General features: G+C 34.5%; 1 protein-coding gene across 1 annotated transcript; it reads right to left on the reverse strand.

Moving 5' to 3' along the window:
* Positions 1-10,149: 10,149 nt before the first annotated feature.
* LOC143601930 (homogentisate phytyltransferase 1, chloroplastic-like) lies at positions 10,150-12,310 on the reverse strand. The gene is made up of 8 exons (XM_077079206.1): positions 12,059-12,310; positions 11,882-11,947; positions 11,695-11,802; positions 11,273-11,362; positions 11,107-11,178; positions 10,926-11,021; positions 10,492-10,596; positions 10,150-10,327 (listed from the first exon to the last, which is right to left on the reverse strand). Exons 1-8 carry the CDS (start codon positions 12,308-12,310, stop codon positions 10,286-10,288), a joined length of 831 nt encoding a protein of 276 aa, XP_076935321.1. The 3' UTR covers positions 10,150-10,285.
* Positions 12,311-13,207: the final 897 nt, after the last annotated feature.

Below are 13,207 nucleotides of genomic sequence, written 5' to 3' on the forward strand. Positions count from 1 at the left end.
GATATACATGTATCTAACTCAATTGTTAAAAGAGTTGACTTTGAAGTCAAAGCCTTATTTTTAACCTTAGTTTTTTTAAGCAAAAACATATAATCTAGTAAATAGTAAAGATTAACAAGAAACATAATCCAAGAAGAATCAAATATTTGATTATGGGCACAAACATGGCCACCTATTTATAGAATTACAACCCAAGTGAAGAAAAAAACATCCATCATGCCCCCTTATCATGCCTTGTATGGTTGTATCATGCATGAAAGGAATGAATGGTCATAACTCATAGTATATATACATGGGATGTCTCCTTCTCAATACTTGCCAATTATAGTGGAAAGAAGAATACCACAACAAACAACTATAAAATAACAAAAAGCAAATAATAAATATATAAAATATTTTTTTTATAATCTTTTCATAGTTGTTTATTGAAAAAGAGACCTAGACTAACAACAAAGACAAAATGGCAATAGTTACATAATGTCAACATTTTAGTCCTTCACGCTATACTTTATTAATTATATTTTTGACAAGTAATCCTTACACACACATTCAATCTCCCAATCATCTTCTCTTCTTCTATCTTGATCAAGTCTTCATGCTAGTTTTCTACAATAATCACGTCGAAATGTCCAAAGAATTTGGCCATGTAGGGGTCCACTCCTCATGTAAACCTCCTTCGGGGTAGGGGTGAGCAAAATAAGGGTCGGACCCTTGAAACCCGGTTACCCGACTCTTAAAACCCTTAATTAGACCCGAATAAATAAATGGGTAGGGTAAAGGGTATCTAAATTTCACCTTAAAGGGTAAAAGGGTTTCAAGGGTCCGACCCTTTTTCAAACCCTTGACCCTTTTACTAGATAGATATACATCAGATTCACGATTAATATAAAATTTATGAAAGGTTTGTATTTCATATATGATTCATCAGAAATTTCCAACTACTATGAAAAATAAAGGGTCATACTACTGAATGGAAACATATGTATGAAAATCACTGAAATTTCCAACTATTTCATATAAAGGGTCATACTACTGAATGGAAACATATATATGAAAATCACTGAATTATTCTCTACAAGTAATTTGTGAATGTGAATATTGCTTGCATCAGTTCATCAGTTCAAATGATTGATAAACTTTCGAAGTTAAATTTTACTATGTTATTAAAAGAAAGTATAATTGTTCTATGATTTATATATTAAAGTCATTTATGAGATATGTAACTTGTAAATGCAGAAAAAGGAGATTTGATTACTGTCTTAAAGGGTAAAGGGTTGGACCCTTGAAACCCTTATTTATACCCGACCCTTTTATTGGTTAGAGGGTAGGGTCTTGGGTCCAAGTTTCTTCCTAAAAGGGTAAAGGGTCCGGGTAGGGTATTTGGTAAAATGGTTGGGTCTTACCTTTTAAACAGTCCTACTTCGGGGTTCTTTCTTGAACGATCATTTGAATCAGTAACGAGTTACTAACTCACCCGATCATATTCATTCCATCCTCAGGGCTTAGGAGAAACCCAACCATAAGTTAGAAAACTATCTGCTCAACCTAGAACCCATGTTATTATTTTTGTTCACCAGTGACACATGAACTAAGACCTTTCCTTTTTTGTTAAAATGAAGCATTTGGGTGTCATATCTCAATCACTTAGCTGGGACCATTGGCACCTCCTTTGGGTTCTTATACAACAAGTTAATGTAAGTTAAAGTTAATAGTATAACCACAAAATAAAAGAATTAATATATTTATAGTAAGGGTGAACAAATTAACCGTTATAACCAAAAACCGAACCATAACTGACATAACCGAACCAATTTTAATCGATAACCGAGATAACCGATGGGTCGGTTTAATGATTTTTTGAAAACCGCCAACTGTGGGTCGGTTTTGGTTAATGTTAATTCAAAACCCGCCATAACCAAACCGCCCCATTTATGTATCTGTTAATCAAAATATAAGGGTTTGGAAATTAGAATTAATACATGAGCAGGATATTTTTACACTTATTGCCGTTACAGAAAAAAGTTATCCGAACCTACTAGGATTAGGCCAATAATAATAATAATAATGGTGATATTGGTTACCCTATTCATTCTAATGTTACATAATTGTCATTCTAAATTTCCGTCCAAATTGTCATTTCAATTATTTAATATGTATATTAGAGATGTATATTTCATAAATTGAAGTAAAAAAAATAAAATATATTTGAATTCTACAATACAATTAGCGACTACTCATTGTTCACAATCATACGGAAGGATTGTTTATTTTAATCACGGTTAATCAACCCATAACCGAACCGTTATAACCGATCATCCGAAACCGCTATGACGGATCGGTTATGGTTATGGTTATCTATTAACCGCTATATTGGTTATGGTTATGGGTTTGGCCAAAAACCGCCACAAACCGACCCATGCACACCCCTAATTTATAGTATATAGGGTTGTAAACTAACCAAAGCGAACAAGATGTTCATGTTCGTTCATAAAGGAATTTAACTGGTTGGTGATCAGTTCACGAAGTAATTTTACATATCAAAACTCACATGATACTTGTATATATATTTGTTTTATATTTAATAATAGGAATATTGGATTTTAATAATCCGTATTAAATGGTATTGGCCGATAATAATCCATGTTCGTTTTATGTCACTAGCGGTCCCAAATTCAAAAAAGTTGGCCCCAATGGTCCCCCGTTAAATTTGACTTAACGGCGTTATAATTTTTTCTGAATTTCAAACCAATTTTTTAGGGCTTTTGATCGTTAAGAGGATACGAGTCGATTGGTGTAAATTTTAGTTTGAAATAGTGCTTCAAAATGACGAAACAATGCTTCAATTCGGGTGTTTGAACTTACAATTAACCAAAATCAAGTCGTTTGGATCATTGTTTCGAGCTAAGTTTTACATCGATTGGCTCGTATCCTCCTAACGATCAAAAACCCTTAAACATTGGTTCGAAATTCTGAAAAAACTATAACGCCGTTAAGTCATTTTTAACGGAGGACCATTGGAGGCCAACTTTTTTGAATTTGGGACCGCCAGTGACGATAAAACGAATATGGATTATTATCGGCCAATACCATTTAATAGGAATTATTAAAATCCAATATTCCTTAATAATTTTACTTAAATCTATATGGCTAGATTAGAAAACTAATTGAAAAATATTAAAAATCTTTTATGAACAAACCTAAACAAACAAACATTAACGAACGTAAAAAAACACATTATCGAACGTTCACAAACATAATTGAACGAACACGGCCACTATTCATGTTCGCTCAATGGTCAATCAAATGAAATTCCATATTTATGTTCGTTCATTTATTAAACTAACAAAACACAAAATTATTTCCTGTTAAACAATTCGTGAGTAGTTTATTGAACATTCGGTTTCTTTTAAAGCCTAAGAATATATTTATATTCTCTTAAGAATTCATGTACAATATTAAATTCATGATCAATTCTTGGATAGAATTAGATTTTCATGCGTTTACGTCTCCTCTAAGGTCATCTTATATTTATTAATAATAGATTATATAATTTCAACTTAAAGTTTGAATGAAAGGGTACATGACTTTGCAACATAAATTAATTGAATATTTGGCTTATTTTCTCACATTGTACGTATTATATTAGCCATAAAAAAGTCAAAAAAAAAAAAGAAGTCAAGTTGCGTACTTGCATTTGCCGGTGAGACACAGCCGCTGACTAGTTGGATCGGACCCATGACGACCTTTCAAAGATGCAGGGTTCACTGTTCAATGCTCACACCGTAATCTTTTCCAATGTTCGATCCTAAAGTAGATACATTTTTATAAATATATACATGACGTCAGATTAATATATAATTTATGTCATTTGAACTTTTTGAAATTTAATTAACTTAATGTTATAAAACAAGTCACTAGCACATAAGAGACTTGGTTGGAGTTTCATGTGATCTACGTTCGATTTCTGCCAACAATATTTAATTTAGTTTCAGTTCATTAGTTGGATCCTTGAACTGAACGGTTTTTATCACACCGTACTGTCGTTCATTCGGGCAAATGTTCACGGGCGTTGGTCTTATGTGGGAGTTTTCCCTGGATCGAAAGACGAGTGCATCCCAAAGTCATGACGTTAGCTAGTAGCCCATTTAAAGAATTCGTTGGCCTTTAAAAAAAGTCACTCGTGATGACCGGGAACAATTGGGTAAGATTCTTGTGTCATGTTGCTAATTTGGTTTGGAGTATGATCTGTGGTTGATGTAAAATTTTCTCGATTTCTGTTTTTTTGGTTTGAGATCTTCTAAGGCTGCACTTATTTGTTCTGATATAGTTTGAAAAAGAAAAAGGTGTTGCACGATATAGTTTTAATGGCTTATTTTGTATTTGGAATGCGATGAATGATACGATCTTCTCTGGGAAGAACGTTACGGTGCACGAAGTGATGAATATTAAAATGTCGGGCTATCTTTGAATCAAAAATGGATGTTCGTTTAATTCTATGTGATCAGTGGAGTAACTGGTGTAATTTAAAAAAAAAAAACTATTTATACCTACAATATTTTCTCTTAACCCAAAACCTTAATCATGGTCGTAGTTATAAAAAAAAAAGAAAAAGAAAAAAACCTTAATCATGGTCGTTATTCAATAGTTTGGTCCACCCATTTTATCACTTCATTTATTGTTAATACGACAGAACCACTATGTTAACTTTATTTTTGTCTCTTATTTCCTTAATCAAAATTAATACGTAGTGAAATAAATAAGATAAAATATAAATATGAAAGTGTGAAACTAAATATTCAATGTGTACTAATGACTAAATAAGCAAACCTTCATAATAATCAAGGCTAACAAATGATTATTTTAAAACATACCCTAATTCTGGCTTTTAATATATTTAAACTCGTTATCAAGACTAGACAAATGTATTAAACTTCTCATGGAATTAACAAACAATATAATTCAAGGTTAATAACATAAAATTATTATCAATATATGTGACTCTTCATGCTTAACATCTAGCCAATGGCTGACAAAGTTACTTCTTTATAATGCATTATTGTAGTTGACTTTTATGATAATAGCACGTACGCATATGTATTCTAGACATTCTAGTTACATAGAATCCGAAAATTTATTTTAAGATATTAAGTGGTGAAATTCCCTCACATGACGCGACGAGAATTCAGTTTCGGTCAGTATTGGTTTGATTCGGTTCGTTACGGTACTTTATGGTACTGATACTTGGTATAGCTACCCAAAGAATTAACTAAAGAAATATTATTGTGATTTGTGATATACGCAAGAAGATATCAATATGTGTTTACATCTATCGTCATACAAACGAATTAAGTCGTGATATATGCAAAGGATACCAACAGGGCCGGCTCCGAAAAGGCGAAAAATTTTTAGGTCAAAGGCGAAATTTTTTTTGGGCCTTAAGCAAAATAAACATATTGTTGGGTTTAAACAATGTAATTATAAATGAGCTTACTTTATTATGATTTGAGTCGTATAAAAAACTTTTGTGTAATAAAAATATGCTTAAAAATGTCTCAAATAAGATTAGAACCCACAACGCTTTGGTTATATGTCATACCCTTTACCATTAGACCAAACTAGTGATAATGTAATAATGTTGAAACATTGATTATACATATTTTTTTTATAAAAATACATATAATTTTTTTTTTTAAAAAGTTTCGGGCCTAGTGGGGTGTCGGGCCTATGGCCGTTGACTACCCTGCCATGGCTTTTGGCCGGCCCTGGATACCAATACGTGTTTTACATCGATTGAAATCCCTAAAGATGAATGTTGGTGCCAATTTCAGTATAAGTTTGGCTTGTCACGATAGTTATACCAGAAGTGGAGAAAATCATCCCTGCATATTTAAACTCTACAAAAATTATAAATTAAAACTTTGTGGCTAAAATTCGAAAGTACAAAGATTTTGTGGTCAACTTATAGAAAAAATGACTACTAATTAAAATAGAAAATCTTTGTGACCAAGTTTTAAAACACAAATTTTTTATGTTCATTTAAAAAAAAAACTTGAGTTAATTGGTTATTACTAAAGCTTAGTTTTAACGAAATACGTTTGTAAAATTTCAAAACATCTTAACCTCATGACATGTTATAGGTTATTTAAGACAAAATTACAGAAAACATCTTTTAAGTTTGTTTTAGCTTTCATCCTTAATGTTTAAAAAGTCGCTCTAACAATCCTTTACATTTCTTTTTTTATTTTACTATTCATCATTTGTAGCTATAACTCCGTTAGTTTTGTTATGACATGTGATTAACACATGGGAGCAAACGATTCTTCTTTAAGTTAAGTTATAACAAGCGATCATTAACATGTGAAAGGTGAAAGCACATTTGTAAGCTAAGCGCACTGAAGAGGTAGGTCCCAGCAGAGCCCAGTTGGATCCGCAAGACTCACCTTGAAGAGGGACGTCTGCGCAAAGACCAACTGGTTCTGCAGGACCCACCATGCTCAGAGAGATGAAGACCTTACGCGCAGTACGCCAGCTGTTCCCGCAGGAAAAACCTCCCAATGGTGAAGTAGCCCGCCTGTTCCCGCAGCTGCGGATACAAGCCATCAGGGAAGGCTACCCGCACTAATAGCAAGGCTACACGCACAAGGCACTAACTCTCAATAATTCAGTAATGTCACCTGAAGAAGGAATGAGCAAGGCGGGAATACTCCCGCCCAAATGAGCCAGTCCGTACGCTTCTGGAGGATCTTTTGTACTATACCTGCCAAGGTATGGACAAAATAGACAAGATATGACCAAAGCAGCCCATGAACCAATCACAGGGCGACAGCTCACTGACAACAGTACGACGAGGAGCACGCTCTAGTACTTAATGTCACTATCAACCGCTGCCTACTCACCAACCCTTGTCGTGGCACGTACATAGCCTGCAGTTGGTGGAAAAGGAATAGTACACAGCCGGCCATGTCACTATCAGCCGCTGCCTACCCACCAACCACCAGCATGGCACGTGCGTAGCCCACAGTTGGTAGAAAAGGAATATTATACAGCTGGCTGTACCTGCTTGGAAACCTACCTTCGGCTATAAATACTCCAACACCTTGGAACGGTATCATTATCTTATATCTTATCTTATACCATCATATATCATCTAGCTATTTCTCTTAATATACACTTATATTCAGAGCAATCTAGTCTGATTCTCACGCCGGAGGGTGGTCACAAGGAGGTACCCCCCCCCCTTCTCAGTGACGAGCTCACGGTGTCTGTTTTGCAGGTCATCAGAAGAATAACCATCCTTGCCGGACCTAACCCTCGTGGGAAACATCTACTTAACCCCCAGATTATCCGTAATCTGCCGGGGTCACTTAGTGTTTCTTCATGCACGTAACATGATTTGTCCATTTCACGTTGCTCGTTTCAACCCCCCCCCCCCCCCCCCCCTTCTTATTTTAACTTATACTCTAATGAGTTCTATGATGTCAACATCTAAGCCAAGCTCTGAATGACAGATGATCTAGACATCACTATCAAGTCTACATGAACCATGCGGCGACTATGCACTTAATTAGACACACTGAAACACATGATTGGGTATAAAAATGATTGAAACATTTTTATATATAAATAATAAGTAATGGAATCATCTTGAAACTTACAAAAGGGTCAATAATTGTAACGCATGCGGCGTTGCATGAGCCATGCATCCCCCTTACCCACTCTATGACTCTATGGAACAATATATATATATATATATATATAATAAATTGGCAATAGGTAGTTTATTTTATGTTGTTTTACCAAAGGCCTTTTGTCTTACTATATATTATCAAATAATTGGATAAGTTTTTGCTTTTTTTAACTATGAAGGTTTAATACTTTATGGTTATACAAATTGTTTAATTTAGGAGTAGAGTAGATGTCCCAAAACCCTAAACCAAGAATGTGTATCCAAATACAGACTAACGAGATCAACGAATACACACAAAAAAAAAAACCGAACAAAACAAAGAAAGAATTCAGATAATCATCAAATAAGCATAACAATGAAAACACTTCAAATCTTTAAAACCCTACATAAATGGAAGAAGAAGAAGAAGAAGGTGCGATGGGTCACGATCAAGACTGAGCAAGACGATGATCAGATGACAATCTTGACTGATTCGAGAAACCGCGTATTGGGATGCATACGCACAAATGGCGCAAATATCTTCTTGAGCTTTAAAGTTTAAACATAATGAGAATGGGCTGGAACACAAGAGGCCCAAAACTACTTCATAACCCAGCTACTACTACTGCATAAATATGCTCCATTAAGCCCATCAAGAAATCCAAGAGTTTGGCTCTAGTCCGAGATCCAGCTCATTTAAACATACAAAAAAGAACAAACACAAACACATTAAAGACAACAATTAGAACTAATAATCTCATTTATATATATTATCATTTGCTTATTGAATTGATATATATAGAGTAGGGATGAGCAAAATTGGAACCGGTACCGAAATCAGTACCGATTTGGTACCGTCGGTATCGAATCGGTACCAAAGTTTTAAGTTTCGGAATCGGTACGGTACCGGTACGGTACGGTACCGTTATTTCCCGATTTTTTACCTCCGGTACCGGTATAATCCCGGTACCGTCCCGGTACCGGTACCAAACCGAATATTTCGGTACCGGTACCGGCATCAAGAATTAGAGATTTTCGGGATCGGGACCGGTCGGTACCGGTCCGGTACCATGCTCATCCCTAATATAGAGTAGAGAGTTTGTGAGTTGTTATTTTATAAAAATATCATTTTTGATAAAACCAAACACATTAAAGACAACATAAATTTTTTTATTATGTATGTTTGTAATTGTTTTTGTATAATTATAATTATAAGTTATATACCTAGCAAAATAACTATAACTTCTTATATAATAACAAATATAGTGTAAACATATATTTAATATATTAAAAATTATACAGATAATATGCTTATTTAGACTCGTTAGTTTAGCCAAGTTTGATAAATGAAACTTGGGTAGAGCGTTTATTAAGTGAGTTTCAACAAAGGCTCGAGCTCGTTCGTATCCTTGTCGTGGCGCTCTTCAAACACAAATATACACGTAACTAATCAAACGTATATATATCCCCCACAACAACAACACTATCGTGAAAATTCTAATTAAAACAATTTGCATACCAAGATTCCTAGATTTTGTTGTAAAATAAACACCAAAGGAAGATGAATAACACTCGAAGATCAAACAGTTACCACTATTGATTACTATCGAAACGATTACACCAAATTAAAACGAAAATGAACAAATGAGAAAAACTATCTATTAATGCACTACGAGCTAACGGCTATATATATCTCCAAAACTAATTGTTATAAGAGAAGATTAACAACCCATCTTTCAAATTGTCAAGACTGGTCCCTCATGTTTAGCAAACATATCAATTGCACTTCAAAACCTTCACGGACTATGAGGAATTACAAATAACCCCCTGAACATTAACAAAACTGTTTTGTTGACTTTTGATGAACCAGAACACTGACTTTGACATTATTTGACTTTATATTTAACATAATTAGCATGGGTAAGGCCTCGAACGTTTTACATTCTTATTATCAGGAAACTAGATAACTAGATAGATGAATAAATACGCTAATAATAGTTTATGCACCTGTTCAAATCGTGTATTGCATATGTACACATATGAGATTTTTGTTACATGGATAACTTCGTTTAATATGAACATAATCCATACATAGATTAGTTTGTTTTCGTGTGCACATGAATGTGTTTAGAATTATTTCAAAATTTGTTCTACGGTTTGGTTATGCTCTTCATGCACAATCTTTGTATAATGTTTATGCGTTCAAATTTATTGTGAAATAAATATTAGTTTACATCCCATACATGGCAATATGTATATAACTTATCATTTTTTTTGTTATTTTGTATTTTATCCATGCATATATTCATATAGTCAACATATGTTTTAGTATGTTTATAAAATTATTCATCCCAAAATTTTGTTTTTTAATGTTGATTCAACTAACATGCTCAAATTTATTTATTTTTTAGAATTGCCGTAAGTAATCCCACAAATATTGACAATATCTAAAGAGGGTCAAGTGGCAGCTCATGATTGTCTAAGCTAAGCGATACATAGGCGAACGACTATCACAAGTAATACACCCTAGAGAAACAATCTAGCCATAGCCCTTCAGATCGTTGAGCCAATATAACGACAAAACTAAACCAACACACACGCACATCAATGTGTTTCGAATCACCTCACAAGCGGTATCAATAAGTACTCAGCATAGAACAACTACAAAAACAACAATCAAGACACAACAAATGATATAACATGCTATTTCATCTATATAAGTGGTAATAATGCATATAAATGAAATAACATGTTTTATCCCTTTCGTAAAAATGATTATCTTGTTTTTTCTGGTTAGATAGTTACGAGTTTTATTAAATTGTTACCTGCCATATGAACATGTAAAATGAGGTTATGGCTGACTTGCTCTCAAGATCAGTCGACTTGGCACGCCCCCATAGTAGTAGACCAAGAATCACATGACCCGATATCTAGATCGATAAAGAAAAAAAAAACATTTATATCAAATAGAACTACCAATGTTGACTTTTATGTCAATTTATCGACTCCTTATAACTCAACCATACAATCTAGACCAATTCCAGTTCTTAACAATATAAGGTAAAGATAATATATTTTGATAAGTTAAATTGGCCTCCAAAACAATTACTACATACAGAGAAAAAATCTAATAAGATTCATAATAAAATCCATTTAAATTTTCAATTTGAAAGCACGTAGCTTTGACCTCAAAAAGTCAAAATTCAACATAGCTTTGCTATAAAATGAATAATGATCGATCTATTGTTTATTTATTTACCGTTATGTATCTGCTCCAAATAAAGGGAGATGACGCCCCGACTAAAATAGCAGCAGCATACGCCACTTCAAGTAATAAAATACAAGTCCAGAACACCTATAAACAGGCAAAAGTTAAGATTTTCACAAACTATATTATTAACGCGGTATGGTAGGTAAAACTGAAAAAGTGTAAAACTAACATGCTTTTGACCCAAACGAACTGTAAATGACTGAATGCCAAATATATTGTCTCCAACAATATCCGGTATGTCCTGTTAGTAACATAGTGGTTTGTGATTATTAATATTACCTTAGTGAAAGTATTTAATAATTAGTTAATGATAATAATGGCTAAGGGTGTTTTACCTTAAACAATGCTATAACAACGGAGAAGAAACTCATGAACCCGGTTGCAAATATCACGGGTTTTGGGAAATTTGATGAATTAATGATCAGGTTAATGTAAATAGTTGGGTAAGTTGCGGTTTTAGTTCTTTATGATGGGGTAACTCGCAAATGGTGTCTTTTAACTTTATTAAGTAAAAAAATGTCCTGAAGTTAATATGTTGTCACACTTTTTATCCTCTTGAATAACAGACGTTCACTTTTATGTTAAATCCAGTCATGTGCATATCACATGAGGGTATTTTGGTCATTCTACCCTTTTAATGACGAAACTAAAAAACAAGGAAAGTAAATGGGTCAAATGGGTTGAGCGGGTCAAACGAGTCAAACTTCTTAAATGCCTTTATGCGAGTATTTGGATTACTACAAGTGGAAAAAGAGATAAATACCTGAATATGCAAGTAAAATGCAATTTGAACTATGACAGCTCTTACAACTAGAATACACATTGCTGCCACGAGAGCAAACCGCTTCCACCTCAGCATCGGTGTCTAAAATTCATACATGTCTTAGAAATAAATGATTTTGACCAAAAAAAGTAAACCATTATGTGCTACAAGAGAAACTCACATTGATTGAATATGCTGTCCCAAGAAGAAAACTTATGAAAAGTGCCGAAAATAAAGGCCATGAACCCTGATAGCCGCCAAAATCACAGCCACAATCAAGCCAATCGGTTCAATGCTAATCCCAAATTCTTCTCGTGATCATTCTCAACGAGGTCGGTTTCATGGTTCCTCTTCCAACCGTGGCCGCGGTCGCTCGATAACAAACAGGCGCCCTCCTCACTGCCAACTGTGCAGGAAAGAGGGTCATTATGCTAGCTCCTGTCCAAATCTCTCTAGCTATGCTCAAGGAGCCACCATGCCACTTGATGCTAATCTTGCTCAGGCATTCCATGCCCAATGCAACATAGCCCAAAACACTCCAGATTGGACAGCCGATTCTGGAGCCACGACACATATGCTCAGATCTACCAATGGTCTTGATGAATCCCATAATGATTCGGGTAATAATTATGTTACGTTTGGAAATGGTCAATCATTACTCGTCACCCAAATTGGTAACACTAAACTTAATAACATATCCTTACAAAACGTCCTCGTTGTTCCTAATCTGACAAAAAATCTACTCTCCATTAGTAGATTAACAAATGACTCACCTGTTGATGTTTTGTTTTCTAATCATTTTTTTCACATTCAGGACCGAAAAACGGCGGAGGTCCTCGCTAGAGGGACTTGTGAAAATGGATTTTACGTTCTCTCTCAAGGTCACAAGTCATTTGTTGCTGCCTTTGCTGCCCCCCATCTTCATGCATCTTTTGATAAATGGCATAGTCGTTTAGGCCTTGTCTCGTTTGATATTATTTCTGTTTTAAATAAACTTGGACAAGTGTTTGTTACGTCTTTATTACCCAAACCGGGATTATGTTCATCTTGTCAATTATCCAAAGCACATCGTTTGCCTTTTGTTGAAAACATAAAATGTTCATCACATGTTTTGGATCTAGTTCATTGTGATCTATGGGGTCCCGCACCATTTACATCCACTGATGGATATTTATACTATGTTGTTTTTGTGGATGATTTCTCACGTTTTACTTGGTTTTATCCGTTGAAATTCAAATCGGATTTTTATAATGTACTCATCACCTTTCTAAACTTTGTACGAAATCAGTTTTCATGCAATGTCAAAGTTTTTCAAAGTGATGGTGGAGCCGAATTCACAAATAACCGAGTTAAAAATTTATTCCAAGAACGTGGTATTCTCCATAGACTATCATGTCCACACACACCCCAACAAAATGGACGGGCGGAACGTAAACACCGCCATATAATCGAAATGGGGTTAGCCATGATGTTCAATTCTCATGCACCGACAACCTTTTGGCTTGAT

The sequence above is a fragment of the Bidens hawaiensis genome, unplaced genomic scaffold (genome assembly GCF_021521415.1).
Source record: "Bidens hawaiensis isolate Kalapana, Puna unplaced genomic scaffold, B.hawaiensis_p1.1 tig00057639_1, whole genome shotgun sequence".
Taxonomy (NCBI): domain Eukaryota; kingdom Viridiplantae; phylum Streptophyta; class Magnoliopsida; order Asterales; family Asteraceae; genus Bidens; species Bidens hawaiensis.